Source organism: Schistocerca gregaria, chromosome X, assembly GCF_023897955.1.
Source record: "Schistocerca gregaria isolate iqSchGreg1 chromosome X, iqSchGreg1.2, whole genome shotgun sequence".
Taxonomy (NCBI): Eukaryota; Metazoa; Arthropoda; class Insecta; order Orthoptera; family Acrididae; genus Schistocerca; species Schistocerca gregaria.
In genome coordinates, this window is record NC_064931.1 from 799,664,406 (window position 1) to 799,680,916 (window position 16,511).

The 16,511-nt window shown below is 41.9% G+C and overlaps 1 protein-coding gene across 5 annotated transcripts in view; it reads left to right on the forward strand.

Annotated features, from left to right (window-relative positions):
- Positions 1-16,511, forward strand: part of LOC126299390 (UBX domain-containing protein 4-like) — a 108,219-nt gene that overhangs the window by 48,534 nt on the left and 43,174 nt on the right. For 4 of the 5 annotated variants that reach the window (XM_049991258.1, XM_049991259.1, XM_049991262.1 and 1 more), the window contains exon 2: positions 14,757-14,885. In XM_049991258.1, coding sequence (XP_049847215.1) covers positions 14,757-14,885 — 129 coding nt within the window. Of the gene's footprint in view, positions 1-11,177; positions 11,683-14,756; positions 14,886-16,511 lie in introns of those variants that run through there. The other variant, XM_049991261.1, reaches the window with a different exon arrangement.

A 16,511-nucleotide genomic window follows, 5' to 3' on the forward strand; every position in this document is an offset into this window, starting at 1 on the left:
TTCAGGCCCTTCCCACTGGAAATCAATGCCATGGTGGCCATAAGAAATAAATGTGACTATCAGAGAGTGTAGGAGGCCACTGCAGTAACACAAGCACCATCATTCTATGGGACATTGAAAAAGGTCCAAGGGATGTCAGTGCAAGCACAGTTTTTATTAAAAAGAAGAAAGTGGGGGTGTTGGGAACAGTCTGTATCATCTGTGTGAGGCACACCCTCTCATTGCAAGTATGAACCATACTCCACTCCATTTGCAGCCTACAGCCATCCACAGTAGTTCCTTGCATCTCCTTCAACGTTGACATCTGTACTGATCCCTTGATTACTGATAAATGTCACTATTCATGAACCATAAAACCTGGTGGAGTGAAACTCCTTATCCTTCCTTGCGCAAGGCCTCGAATCATACAATGTTCAATTTAGTGAATGGAAGCTCCACAGTGTCGTAGCAGTGTGTCAAGAGACAGCCCATGAACCTAACAAAATCAACAATGAAATGCTTGAACACTTTATCAATGACAACATAAAACACATCCTCAGAGTTTTTAATCATATTTGAAAAGAAGGGAAATCTCCCTCTCATTGCTGGGAGAGAATTATTTCTATCCTGAAATCAGGAATTGAGAGACAAATTTTGACTAATTACGAACTAAATGGGCTGTTTAAAATGTTTGAAAGAATGCTCAACTGATGGCTGTGTTGATGCCTGGAAGCAAGGGGGGAAAAAATATCGCAATTTGAATGCAGCTCTCAGGTGATCAGTCCAGACCAATGGATTTGCCTGAAACCTGAAGTGTGCAATGTGTTCCCACATAATCGATAACTGGTCGCCGTGTTCTTTGATCTGCCGTAGGCATACAATATCATCTGATATTATCACATCCAGTCCACACTGCACGAGTTGGGTTTCTGAGTTTGCTTACCCATCATTATACAGAATTTCCTATCCCTCCCACTGTTCCAGGTCAGCCTAAGTTCAAGTCTCACTGACCAATATGTAAAGGAAAAGCTGCCCCCATCCTCCTTCGTACTAGAGGCATAACTCTGTTACTTTGTAATCAGTGTCGTAGCAACTGCCATGGGACCCACAGTCTCCCTGTCTTGTGTGTGGACACTCTTTTCTTGAATCCCAACTCTGTCAATATGCCCCCACAAAGTGCTAACTTTGGGGAGCCATACAGAAAGTGAAAAACTGGGCCCTGAATCATGGGTATCAATTTTCTTCCATGAAAACTTGTCATTCACTTTTGTCAACTCATTGCTGTGCTTCCTCACCCAAAACTTTGCCTTGGTAACCAGTTACTTGAAGTTGTTCAAAATTTCAAATTTTTAGATCTTTTGTTTGATAAGGTAACAAGGTTACCAGATGTATGCCAGCTAAAGGTACATTGCATGAGGAAAGTTAATACACTCAGATTTCTCTGCAACACCTTCTGTGGAGCAGACTACACATTTCTGCAATTTGACAAAGCTTTGATTTTATCCCACCTGGACTATGGATGTGTTGCCTATGGGTCAGCAGCACCACCAGTACAGTACTTGTTAGATCTGTCCACCACAGTGATGGTTGGCAATTTGAGTCTCCCTTACAGCTCTCACAGACAATTTCCTGGTGGAAGATGGTATCCCCCCACTGAGGATCAGACACCAGTAGCTCTATGCAAACTATGTGATCACTGTATCAGATGCCCGCCTGTCCAAGTTACTTTACTCTGTTTCACAACCAACAGTTCCAACTGTTCATGCTGAAGAGTAGATGCCTATCCATTTTGGGGGACCAAGATGCCAGGCACAGCCATTCTGCCAGGTGGCCTTTGCTCTGGCTAGATGGTGCCTGTTGTGAAAGCTCTTGCGTGGAGTAAGTGACATCATGGCAGAATTTGCCATCATGAAACAATCAGTGTCCTGTTTGTCCCAGCAGTATCTTACAATAGATGGCAGTTTAGTGCTAATTGTTGTGAATGAGACAATAAATTAGACACTGACACATTCATCATTCATTTTAGAGATGATTTGCTTCCAGGAAAGGTCAAAATTGTGTTACTGCTGTTATGTGGAGCTGTACTTCCTACCCACCCACAATGTGATGCTTTACATGCCAGTGCTCTGGGCACCCTCTGTTTAGTGTACATACGATCTGATTTGTGGAGACTGTGGCCAGCCATTTCATGCTTCACTGCATTGCCACCTACCTGTGTCAGATGTGGGGACGCCACCCTGCCCAATCCCCGAAGTGTGCTGACTACCTCAACAAATGCAGAATGTAGGAACTGAAGGTCACAGATCGTCTCACATTTTGAATCTCAGAAAAAATCATCATTGGTATCCAGCCTCAATGATACTGACTTTTGCCACTACTGTGGCCAGGTAATCAGTAGTATCTGACATATTTACTCCTTCAACACAAATAAACCTGACCAGGGGTGATAGGCCTCCCATCTGATGGTTGCTGTCATACCATCAGTGGAAGTCTCATACTCGCACCCAAATGGAGAAGCAGCTTCATCCTCCAGTGTCCATCGGTGAAAGAGCTCCCTCTCCAAACACCTTGGATAAAAGGCCCAGTACCAACCAGGACTGAAGCAGCATTAGGCTGTGGGTCCCAGGGCTACCTGCTCTTCTTCTGTTCCTACACCCACAGCAGACAAGCCCTTCGAGGGATCACTACCGACAAAAGTTACGAAAGAGGAGGAGGAGGAGGAGGAGGAGGAGGAGGAGAAGAAATCTCGGTGTAAGGCTACTCCAGTGACCCCAGGCGCACCAGATCCCCCGATGCTTTTGAACTCTGAACTTATGTTATTTGGTGTTTTCCACCACCACTGGTGACAATGATCTCGAGGCATGACCTGTTCTCCCTTTCTGCCTTTTTTAACCTGGACATTCCCAACCTCCAGTGGAATTGCAGTGGATATTAATGTCACCTGCCAGAACTACAGCTAATGTCATCTTGATCTGTGATTTGTATAGCTCTCAAACACACTCAGTTCACTGATGACTGTTCCCCAACTCTTCAAGTTTGCTGTGCATTCTGTTGGAACTGTACTGGAACTGAGGTAGCATCTGGAGGATCTGTGCATTGTTTTGTCCAGATGTCATCAGTGAGTGGCTACCCCTCTGTACCATGTTGGAAGCAATAGTTGTACGAGTGCAAAAGTTCCCCAGCAATCTCCATATGTAGCATTTATTTACCTCCTGGCAGGGGATATACTTATCTTGAAGTGACCACCTTAATTCACAAACTCCCTCCACCTTCCCCTTTGACCTACTTGAGGATTTCATTGTGCACCAACCCCTGAGGGTAAATACCACTTTGTCTGGTTGTTGCCTTCTGATCGACCAGCTGCTTTCTGATCCTGAGCAATGTCTCCTCAATTATGGTATTCCTACCCACTTCAGTGCCACCATGTCACGTTTTCAGCTGTCGATGTTAAGACCTAATTCCCCAGTCTTGTGGCACCACTCCAGTCCTCACAACACAACAATCTTTGTGACAGAGGCTACATTCTGGTGGTCCTGTCACTTCCCTGTGTGCACCTGATGGATCAATTGCAATTTTGGGCTCTTCAAAGAGCCACCTGGCAGGGTGTACACCTCTGCTGTCACATTTGTGCCCCCCCCGCCCCCCTCCCTCCCCCGTCAGATTTGGTCGAGGTTACGGGAGACATCGTAGACGAGATTACCTGTGCTGCTGTGCTGGAGCTGCTGTTCCCGTTTCTACTGTGCCCCTCCACAGGTGACCAGTGCCATGGCAGAGTAAAGACATTTGCAACAGTGGTTCAGGATTGCTGAAGGGTCCTAAAATGTCTCGAGCAACATTCTTCACACAGCATCCTCCTCACTTTTAGGCTGCTTTGCACTGAGACTCACTGCCAAATTAAAAATTAAATCTGGTAAGATGGAATGTTGGGAGCAGTACACTGCCTTGGCAATGTGTGCCACTTTATTGTAGGTGTTGGCCAAGCTCATTAGTATTCCAAGCTGCCAGCAGTACCTTTTCCCTATCATACAGAACTTCATAATGAACCTATCAATAAACGTGCTTTAGACTCTGGGATCATCACATGATACAGTCTCAGGTTCTGATGAAATTCATCGCCAGGTGATCCAACATATAAATATTACTCAAAGGGTCAATCTACTCAGGGTCTTCAATAGTATTTGCTTAGAAGGTGTTTTCGTTTCCCAATGATGAGATTGTATCATCATCATCATCATCATCATCATCCCAATGTTTAAGTCGGACAAGAGCCTAATATTCATGAACAGCTACCAACCGATTAGCCTTATCAATGTACTGTGCAAATTGCTTGAAATAATGCTAGCCTGATGATTATGCTGGGCTCTTGAGTCATGGAGCTTTTTGGCCCCCTATCAGTGTGTCTCCCGGGAGGTATGATCAACAACTGACTATCTAGTTAGTTTAGAAACAGCAATCAGATATGCTTTTTCTGAACTTTGACATGTCATTGCTGTCTCTTTTGACCTATGTAAGGAGTACAACGCTGCTTGATGCTGTCACGTTTTACTCGCCCTCTATGACCGAGGCTTTTGAAGATCATTACTGATTTGTTCTGTCAGTTTTCAGTTATAATTGGTGCATAAATGGGTCCAAGAGAATGACATTCTACAAGGATCTATGCTAACTGTTGCAGTCATCCTCACTGATCAGTCCCTTACCCCACAAACACACTACCCCCCCCCCCCCCCCCCCAACTAGTTCCATTTCTGTATGGCAAGGCTACAGCTACATCTATACTCTGCCAGCCACCTTATGATGCCAGTGTGTGGCGAAGAGTACCTTGTGTACCAGTGTCATTTCCCCCTTTTCCTGTTCCAGTCATATATGGTTCGACAGAGAATGGTTGCTGGTAAGCCTCTGTGTGGGCTTCAATCCCTCTGATTTTATCTTCATGCTCTTTAGGTGAGGTATACATTGAAGGAGGTAATACACTGTTTGACTCTTCAAGAAACATAAATTTTCAGAACTTTAACAGTAGACTATACCCTGTTTCAGAACACTTCTCATGCAATGTCTGCCACTATTGTTGGCTGAAGATCGCCATGAGGCTTTTGTACTTACTAAATGAACCTGTAACAAAACAGATATTTATTGGCTCTTCTCTATTTCCTCTACCTGGTACAGATTCCAGACTGATGAGCAGTATTTAAGTATTGGTTGAATGAGTGTTTTGTAAGCTGCTTACTACTGTGTTGATGGAGGATCCTGAGGATTCTACCAATGAATCTGTCTGGCATCTGCCTAAACTATGACTGTCCTGTAAACACTCCCTTGCGAGGCCTAGGTTAGAATAGGCTCATGGTAACTCCTACAGGTCGTAAGATGCAACTAAGGTGGTATTCCCTTTAGGCAGGCTCTCATGTTGACAACATAGCTGTGATTAGCACTTTCTTTTAATTTAATTCTGTCATAACTACCACAAGGTATTGTTAATATAATGTATGGTTTTTCGGCCCTTCAGGATTTTACCCTTCCCTTTTTTTTCTAAATTGTACAGCAGTATAGACCACCTGAGAAAGACACGCTGTCCATATTGGATGAAGATATTTTGCACACCTTAACCATGTGAACTAAAATATGCACCACAAATCCAACAAGGTTGCCAGCCTGACATGGAGGTTGTTATGTGCCCTTGGCAGTGCAGAGAGTGTACTACTGATGTCTGATCAGTAAACTACCTGTGGAAGCTTTGGGACAGGTGCTGCCACTCTTTCCTGGGCCCCCAGGACTCCAGGACATGACCATTGTGCCAGGTGACCATTGCTGAAAGTGGTTTGCGTGCATGGGGAGAGCCTCTTGTCAGAGAGTGCCATCAGAGTAGATGGCCGCCAAATGAAATACATCAAACTTGTGGAAACAAATTACCCTACTGACCCTGCCATCTTAGCAGATGGAGCTAGGAGCTATAATTCAGAAAGTAATTATGGCACAGCGGCCCATTATACTTTGCGGAACATATGGAGGATAGGTTTGCAGAAGTAATGATAAACTGAGGGCCCAGTCACTATCAGTCCACATGAAAGCCTCAGTATGATTTAAGACATTGTATTTCATAGAGATTTAGAGTGATGACAAATAATGTGCCAACCTTAAATGAGTAGTTGTCGATTTTGTGTATTGTATCCAGAGAGCTCCAAAGGACAATCAGATAGGTATGGGTGCTTTTATACCTACTTTTGAAGGAACTATCCTACTCCAAAAGGTTAAGGTAACACTATGCAGATGTGATATTTAACCTTAGGTTCCTCGGACTATGAAATGTTTTCAGTGCTTGCATTTTGGACATATGTCCTCCTGATCCACTGCTGAATCTGCTTGTGGCAATTGTGGAAGAGCACTTCACAAAGATATACCCAAGAGTGTTAATTGCGCAGGACAGCATTCTCCTGTTCGCCAACTTGCTCTGTACTCAAGGAAGGAAGGAAGGAAAATATGAGTATAAAGCATTCAGTAACTATCCTCCTTCATGATGAGAATTAAATGTGAACAGCTCCATCCGTTCAACATAGCAATTAAGTTTGCAAACACCATATCTAATCTCCCATCCTAAAAAGTGGTCAGTGTCTACCTATATCTTCTCTTAGTGGCTGTAGCCGTATAATAAGTCAGACTACTCATCCCCAGTTGAAGATACCAACCACTTCAGCTTCCAAATTCATGGCAACAACAGATGCCTACACACAGGTGCAGCTGGAGAAGTCTCAACGTCCTCTGACGCCAGTACATAGGGGGACACCGACTGAGGTACCCTTCCAAAAGAGAGCAGGTCTGTGGCCCAATGCTAGCTGACAGTAATAGAAAAAGTTTCAGGTGTTGGTCACAGAATGGCCCAGTTGTCATCATCTTCAGAATTAGAAACTGAAAAAGAAAGAAACAGAAAAGAAAAGCAGAGTCTGATCTGGCACTGCATCAGATACAAACCCACCTTGAAAGCAGATAAGCCCATATATTTTACACAATCCTCACAGGAAGTATAGAAACAACCAGTAAAATGACCTACATGCCTTTTCTTCGTCATTGTCTTCAATTCCCCTTTTTTAACATTACTTCAGTGGAAGTGGAATAGTCAGTATCGGCACCTAGCAGACCTCTGTAACTTATGAAAGTAACAGTACCAAGATCCCCAGCTCTCAAATCTCTTACCAAGAGAAGGCAAGCTTGTGGAACAACAATTACCACCACCTGTAATGTTGTTATGGGATTTTTGTGTTCAGAAACATTAATGGGGTAGCACCACTAAGAACAGTATAGGGCAACTGCAAGAAAGACTACTCTCTGTATGAACTCTGCTTGCTAAACATAGGACCTGCAACATATTTTACCATTGCCCATGGTACTTGCTCAACAGCTGATATCCCAGTTTGCAGTCCAATACTTACCACTGCAACCCAGTAGGATGTTCACGAATACCTCTGTGAGAGTGACAGTCTCCCAATAATTAATTTTTCTGTGCTAGTTTCTTAGAACCACTGACTGACAGGTCTACACCTTCAAGGTGCTGACTGACATTGAGCAGGAGGAAGCAATCGATGATGTGGTATGAGATGCTACTGCTACTATGGTGCGCACTGCGGGTGCAACAATTCACTTATCTTTGGGCCCTCCCCAATGGAAACCTTTACCATGGTGCTCTGAAGAAGTAGCTTAAGGCATTACAGAAAATAGAGGAAATATTCAACATGATAAACACCACCTGTCAGTGGATGACTTCATTTTATTTAAATGTGTCCAGTTGAGATCACAGTTTGTAATTTTAAAAATGTTAAAATAAATGTTGGAATCAATGTGTGTCTTCTATGAGGGTTCATACCCTATCCTCTTTAATATAGGCTAAATTCTGCCACATTTGTGGTTGATGTTTGCCAACAAGAATCTCTAGCATCTCTGTTAATAGAGACTTTAGTACCAACCCCATGGCCTCACATATAGCAAAACGTCAAACTGCACATTGCTGGAGTGTCTGTGCCTAGCAGTTACTGTACTGCCTTTGCAAATCATTAACACTTGGCAGAGCACAGAAATTTATTCTTCCTCTCTCAATACCTACCAACTTCTAACATCTCTGTAAATGAAAGGGATAGCACATTTGTTTTATGTTGGGATACTCTCTTATGGCCTGACAAAACACATAATCAAATACTACAGCACATCAGTAATAGCAGTAATAAAAGTATGCTAGAAATTTTTAATAGAATATAGGAGGAGGATAATTGCTTCTCATTGGTCTCCATCTTGAAAACCACGAAAAGCAGCAGCAAACGTAGATAATTACATACCATTTTTTTCTGACAGTCAGCTCAGGTTAATTATTGGGAAGAGTGTTTAATAAATGACTGTTGGTGTTTGAAATCTGATGAGCTGCTTTCACAATTCCATTATCGTTTCTAAAATACTGTCCACTACTGACCATCTGTTCCCAAGAATTTGGGATCCATGGTGCCTTAACACAGCCTGACAACTGATCACTGTATTCTTTGACCTACGAAATGTGTATGACACAACGTGGCTCTTCAGCATTTTATCCACACTGCGTAAGTGTGGTTTCTGGGGCTGCCTGCTGATTTTTTTCCAGCGAAAACTTTTTATCTCGTAGACTGTTTTGGATCCAGCTGGGTACAACCCTTAATACTGATGACTGTGGGACCCCGTTATCTGGAATGTGTTAACTACTGAGTGCTACCCTCTTTGTGATGTAACTGAAAGTCTCTGATATTGCATTGATTATTACTGCTTAAATTGCAGCACTACATCATTGCACACTATGGAATGTCATACAGAAGTTGCATGACTGGGCTAATGATCATGTGTATCATTCCTCATAAGCAAAATCCTGTGTAATACATTTCTGTAGACTCAGGTTTGTATAGCCCCACCCTGTGCCTAACTTAGATCATCTGCTACAAATAGTTGAAGAATTCCACTATTTAGATCTGACAACAGACTGACAAGTTACCATGCCAACTAAAGACGAACTTGATGAGGAAACGTAATGCTCTATTGCCTCAGCAACACCTCCAGGAGAATGGAATGGACTTTGGATGCATGTCTTACAGTTTAGCATCACCATCTATACATCAGTTATTTGACCCTGTACACAATAGTGATGGAGTAAGACTAGCAATTGGAGCCTCATGTGCAAATGCAGTTGACAGTCTCCATGTAGAAGTGGTCATCTAACAACTGCTGGCAACTGCTGTCAGTTATGCAATCACTATAAACCATAGGTCTGAACAACCTTGTTATCCTACTCTTTTCCAACCTAAAAGTATGCAACAACTTATGAATCATCTCTGAACAGGCAGACCTGCTGACATGCAACTTTGAGGACCTCTTGACTGGTACCAGTAAACTTATTGTTTCATTCAAACTCAAATTTATCAGCATGCTGTGTAAACAAAACCACATCATGATCTCCTGTGTGGTATGTCCTCTCGCCAGTAGTATGAATTTCGCGTGGTTTTAAGGGAAACCATAATGCCAACAACAACCCATGCATCTTAAAATCATCATTCATGAGTATTGATGTTTTGGAATTTGGAATTGTGCACAAAGACAGGTCAACAGTCATGTTGGCTATGCCTAGATGGGCAGCCATGAGCAACACTCACTATCAAATACATGCAGCATATACGACAGATCTCACTGCTATGTATCTAGAGATCTATAACACATCAGAACTCTTCCAACCCAGGACTTTCTCACATGCAGTCCCTGAGTGAACTACAACTATACTACTCACCAAAGATACTGATTTCTACTCTTAAGACACACACAGTGCTGGAACCTCCACAACTTTCCTTTAGACACTCAGTGACATGGGCCCCACCAGGCAGTGGACTCAATGACAGGCTGGCTAAGGAGCCGAACCAATGGTTATATCTGGGAAATTTGGGCACTGACCTAAGGGCACATTTGCAACACCGTGTTATGAAGTCGTGGCAAGAGAGATGACAAACAACCACAAACCCCATCAAACTGCAAGCATTCAAAGAATACTAAGGAGTGGTAACGTCACTCCAAGCCTCTCAAAAAGAAGCCATAATCTTATGGTGCTTATGCTCAGACATTCATCTTATTACTTTTTGGATCCTCCCCAAGGTACCTGTGGAGCGTGTTTGATGGTGTCCATATCCTTGTAGTGTGTGTGTGTGTGTGTGTGTGTGTGTGTGTGTGTGTGTGTGTGTGTCAGTCACTCTGGCTGATGTGTAATGCAGTCCAAGGCAGTATATGACGCTGAAGTATTTTGTGATGGTATCCTTGTATAAAATCTTCTTGGTGTTCAGACCACGTCAAATGGTAGTTAAACTCAAGATTTCCAAGATTAATACCATCAGGAGATGACTGTCTTCATTTATGATGGTGTTCAAGCTTGTCAGTGATTGGGTGACATCTCTTGGAATTCCAACTTCTGTTGATGGTGACATCACGTGGAGAGTGGAATTCACATAAACAAATGCAAGAAACTGATTATGTTGCAGTATTTGTCTCCAATGTAACTGGTTAGGCAAGTATCCACACACATTTTAAATTAAAATCTAGCTTGTCATGATTCCAGCCTAAACTTTTATGTTGAAGATATCATTGTGTGCAGAGGACACAGATCCATCTTTCTGTAGAGTGAAGTGGTCTAAGGGTGGTAGAAAGGGGGAGAGGCAGACAGCAAGGGAATGGGGTAGGAATCCAGCACCAGCATCCTCCCTCTTTTGCAGGCAGTGTAAATAGTGTGTGATACATAGTAGAATGAGGAAATTAGAACAGAATAACTGTGTGTATTATTTTATATGTGCTTCTCTTATTTTGGTTCTATTACTAAAAAAAAAAAAAGTTGTTTGCAATTTGGGCACAGTAGGAAAAGGGGTACCACTTAGCCCCTACATTCGCTAAAAGAATCTTGTAAAAATGTCGGTTTTTATTTCCAAAAATACTGTATAGAAGTATTCGATTTTTATAACTTTATTATGTTCAAATGTAATATTAATATCATGGTATAAAATTTTGCAGTACAAACTATAGACAGTACTGTGTACAACATTTCTTACGGAAATGATGTCAGGAAACCACATTTTCTTTTAAAAATTAATTTTTTTTATATAGTCTCTTTTGTGTCCTGAAAATTTAAGGCAATACTTGGCTACAATCTGAAACATGTTTCTTGTTTTTTTATTGCAGTCCTGCATGAGCTTGATGCCTGTCTGACAGAACATTCCCAACTTTCAGTTTATTAACTAGGCGTCAGCCAGTGATAAAAACTTCATTAATGTACCATTGTGAAGCAACTGTCTTAAAGAACCCATCAGATTAGTCAAAAAAGTAAAAAAAAATCGTCTTCAATAGAATGTAACTGTTCAGTCCTATTATTGATCATTTCTGTGATTTGATTGATTCTTGTGTGAACATTTTCTAATACTTCCATCTGTTAGTTTGATCTCGCAATTCACTGTATTGGCTATTTTCATTTATGAAATTAGGTAAGGAATACCAAGGCAGTGGACTGAGGAGACAGATACCATTGATGGTATTTCAGTTTTTGTAAAGCAACGTGAGAGATTTCACAGTTGACCACCTGACATTAATAAAGTTTTGAAGGACTGCTGAAATTCAAACATTGTGCTTTGGTTGCAAAGGAGCCACAGAACCTGTGACACTTCAAATTCATCATGGGAGGTAATGAGCAATTAACAGCGTTTGTCATCAACTTTGCATGACGTGTAGCTCCTGCAACATGGAAAGATACTCGGAGAAATATTTTGACACAGTTAATTCACACACTTCCAAATTTCAAATGAAAATAATTAATGCAGATGGCAGTAAGCTTCCAGTTATTTCACACAAGCAATTGCTTGAGCAACTACATTTTCTCCTGTAAATGAGATGAAGATATTATACTTTCTGCAGCTGCTGCCTCCTCTCGAAAAGGACCACAGTTCTTAAGGAACAGCTCAGTTCACTCTGTTCAGTCTCCACCTGGCTCAAGGTCACTGGCCTTTTAGTTGGAGAGACTAAAGTAAATGAGCTGCCTACATTTAGTAATGAACAAATTTGTTGTCAAAAAATTTGATTTTCTTTTTTTTTTTTAATGGATTTTCAAACTGAAAGTGCAGAGGTGCCTATTTTCATCATCTTATTGAGCCTAAATTTCACACAGTTTATTTTTATGTGGAATAGAATCAGTTGTGGTGGTAGCTTAAGAAAACAGATCAAACACTTAAAAAAATGGTGGATAAGAGCCACTGTAGTGTGAAAGTAGATTAACAGAGTTTCTGAGGTGGTTTTCTGGCAGAGTGGGAAGGGAGACATATGACAGGGCCTTGGTGGCATGGATTGCTGAAATGGTTGTACTGCTACACAATGTTTATTCATTGTTCTAAACTGCTGATGTGTTGCATTATTGTATATATTAGAGCTGTGGACTTCATTTCTGTATTGTATTAGGCATATTATCATATGGATTATTTCAGCCTTCATATGTACAGTTTTGTGTATTTAATTGTGGTATTAGTTGTCTCCTTTATTATGCTACACTTCTGTATTCTTATTGTCTTACATGGGATGTCTTCATTTTTAATCTTTGTTCCCATATTGCAGCTTGTACTTCCCTTAGCTCTTTTCATCAATTTTTTTTCTCCAGTTTCGCTGCATCCTAGTTGTGCATCTGTAAGAGTTATGCAAGATGATCATATCAACTGCCCATACAACTGTACGTAACTGTTCATACCTTCTCAGCTTCTCTAGGTAGATCATTGAGCTTGCATGCAGGCAACACATTTAGTTTATTCTGTTCATTCAGCGAATTCTGAGTCAGACAAAATTGCTGACTTATGTACATGTTATGTTATGTTATGCACACAAATAATCCTTGTCTATAGAACCTTCACACCCCACCATACAGTCCCGTAAAAGGTGGAGCTTTGATTAAAGTGTGTGTCACAAGTCTTGCTGTCACTCACCATTCTTTGCAGTTTGTCACAATTCTCACCAGATTATTCTGCCTGTTTTCACTAGTCATAGTCTGTCAATGTCATGGGCTTTTGGTGTCATTTTCTTTCTATTTAGGTCCCCAGGTATAATTTCTCTGTGGTAATTAATGTATCCTTCATATTCATAGAGTGTTGGAGTTCAAATATAGATAATGATGGGCAGGTTAATTGAACACAGTTTCAATACTTCATTCTATTGATATAAATTTTAATAACTGTGGTCGACAGTCGACCTTCGTGCTTCCTAACATACTTTCTCCCTGCCAGTTTGAATGATCTGGCTATACAGGGAATTTCAGAAGTGATGGTCAATAGTTCACACTTGCAAAGTACAGGCCAAAAGTAGCTAAAAAGCTCCAATAAACATGGTCCGCAAACCAGCCATTGCCAAGGTATCCCATTAATTCGAGTTGGAAAAAACTTTAATGCCTCTGGATACCGTGGTATTTATGTTGGTATCTCAAGGTTTGGGATCGACTATCTTTTTGTTTACACGCACCACCACTTCCCTTTTCCCCCTCTGTGCATTGTGCCATACTGGCCTCATAGTGACTTACAAACATGAAGGCACCACCATGGGCAGAGGTTACACCAGTGTAGAGTACACTGACATCCACTTCATGTATGCCAAGGTGAATGGCAGTGTCCTTGAGGCTGCACAAATGTATGAAGGAGCTTTTCCTCCCTGCAGGTGTGTATTTAGCTGGTTACATCACCATCTTAGAGAAACGGGGAATTTCACGTACAACGTACAGGAAGGTCGACCCAGATCCATAATGGCCAATGTTGAGGAAAGGGTGTTGCGCATTGTACACGAACATCGGAATACTTCAACCAGAGGATTGCTACCCAAGAGCGTGTCCTGAGCCATAGCAGTATGTGGCAGATTTTACATCAGCGAGTACTCTATCTAGATCATCTCCAGTGAGAGCAAGCCACAACATTGCAGACTTACTTCCTAGAGAGAATTTCTGCCAATGGGTGCAACAACAGTGTACCCTGAATCCCCTGTTTGTAAGCAGTAGTCTGTTCACAGATGAGGCTGGATTTACCTGTGACGGTATTTTTAACTACCATAATGGCCACATTTGGGGCATTTCAGTCCTAATGCAACACATGTATCATGGCATCTGATGTACATGATGATGTCCCACTAAACCAATGCCTGAACATGTGGTTCACTCATGACAGTGCTCCAGCACATTCTCACTTATGAGTGCGCTGGCTTCTAACTTGGATGTATGGTCAACATTGGATAGGTAGAGGAGGGCCTGTGCCATGGCGTCCAAGGTCTCCAAATTTAAATCCCATGGATTTATGTGTGTAGGGTCATGTCAGAAGCCTGGTCTATGCTACAAAGATCAACTCTCTTGAGGAATTATGTTTGTGGATTGAAGCAGCCATCAAGCATTTACAGAATTTCCCAGGACCGCCTGAGAGAATTCGCAACTCATTTCAGAGATGAGTTCAATGTTGCATTCAGACACATGGACAACATATTGAATGCCTACTTGAACATTTAGAGATGCCATGTGTTCCTAGACACTGATGATCCGCAATAGAAAATGTTGTATCTCAACAGCAGTTGATTTGTGGACCCATGTTTCTTGGAGTTTTGTTTAGCTACTTTCAGCCTGTACTTCCCATGTGTGAATTATTGACCATCAGTTCTGCTTCACCCATTATTGCATTGCAAGTTATATGTTTCAAACTAACATGGCTCTATTGTCACTTGTTAACCACTAATCTGTCCAATTTCAGGTGGTGATGGAGGCGGAAGAAAAATTGCTGCAGTCCTAGAATCTTGGTCAAGCACTTTGAGAGAGAAAAATATAGTAGTAATGTCAACACAGTATCACAGTGAATTACACTTACAGTTTGAAGATGTCTGTATCCTTTACATTTTACTTAAATTTTATAGTATTTTTAAGTTTATAGTGTTCTTATGACATTGCACACCCACCTCTTGTTATATAGTTTAATTTTCTGTATACATGGGATGCAGTTTAATTCTGATGAAGGATGAAATAAGAAGTTGTGTTGTTGATCATGATATCACAATATAGTCTCAACCTGATTGCATTTGGTCCAGCAAAATTCAACATTTTTATTGCTTCTCTCCAAACCATTTTACAATTATATACAGTGATTAGCCAGAACATAATGACCACCTATTTAATAGCCAGTATGTCCAGCTTGGGCATGACTAGTAGTGGCAACATGTCACAGCATGGAAGCAACGAGATCTTGGTAGGTTTCTGGAGGGAGTTGGCACTGCATCGCCACATAAGTCATTTAATTCCTCTAAATTCTAGGGAGGGGAGTGATGGGCTCTGATTCCACATTCAATCACATCCCAAATGTGATCAGTCAGGTTCAGATCTGGCAAGTTGGGGACCCAGCATATCAATTAGAACTTGCCACTGTGTTCATCAGACCACTCCATCACACTCCTAGCCTTGTGATGTGGTGCATTATCATGTTGAAAATTGCCACTGTTGTTGGGAAACACGATGGTCATGAAGGGGTGTATGTGATTTGCAGCCAATGTATGATACTCCTTGGCTGTCATGGTACCTTGCACAAGTTCCACCAAACCTATGGATTCCTATGTGAATGTTCCCGAGAATATAATGGAGGTGCCAGCAGCTTGTGTCCATCCCACAGTTCAGGAGTCAGGCAGCTGTTACCCTGGAAGATGATGGATTAGCACCTTCCTATCGGCATGATGATGAAGGTATCAGGAGTCACCAGATCTTTCAGTGCTCTGCCACTGTACCAGCATCCAGTGCCAATGGTAATGTTCCCATTTCTGTTGTAGTTGCTGATGCTGTGGTGTTAACATTGGCACATGAATGGGTCATTGGCTATGTAGGCCCATTTTTAAGTTTTTCCAGTGCACTGTGTGTTCAGATACACTTGTACTCTGCCCATCATTAAAGTCTGATGTTAATTCTGACACAGTTCACTACCTGTCCTGTTTTACCAGTCTAACCAGCGTACAACGTCCGACATCTATAATGAGGGGTGGCCGCCCAACCCCTACAATGCCTGGCGTGGTTTCACCACATGTTAGACACTCACCACAGCACTCCTCGAACACCCGAAAAGTCGTGCAGTTTCTGAAATGCTCATGCCGAACCTCCAGGCCATCACAATTGGCTCTTTATCAAACTCGGAAAGGTCCCGCACCTTCCTCATTCTATGCACGGACAGCACCCTCACTGATACTACACGCACTGTGTGTGTGTGTGTGTGTGTGTGTGTGTGTGTGTGTGTGTGTGTGTGTGTGTGTGTGTGTGTGTGTGTGTGTCTGGCTAGCAGTCATTGCCCACTAGATGATGCTGCTATCACCTGGACGGGTTTATATTAATAGTAGGTCAGTGATCATAATGTTCTGGCTTGTCAGTGTATGAGACATATTAAATTACGTGGCTCTTGATCTAGGGACCATGGTAAAAGGAGGCATATTCCAGTGCAAGAACAAATATTTGCATGCTAATTTCTGTCATTTCT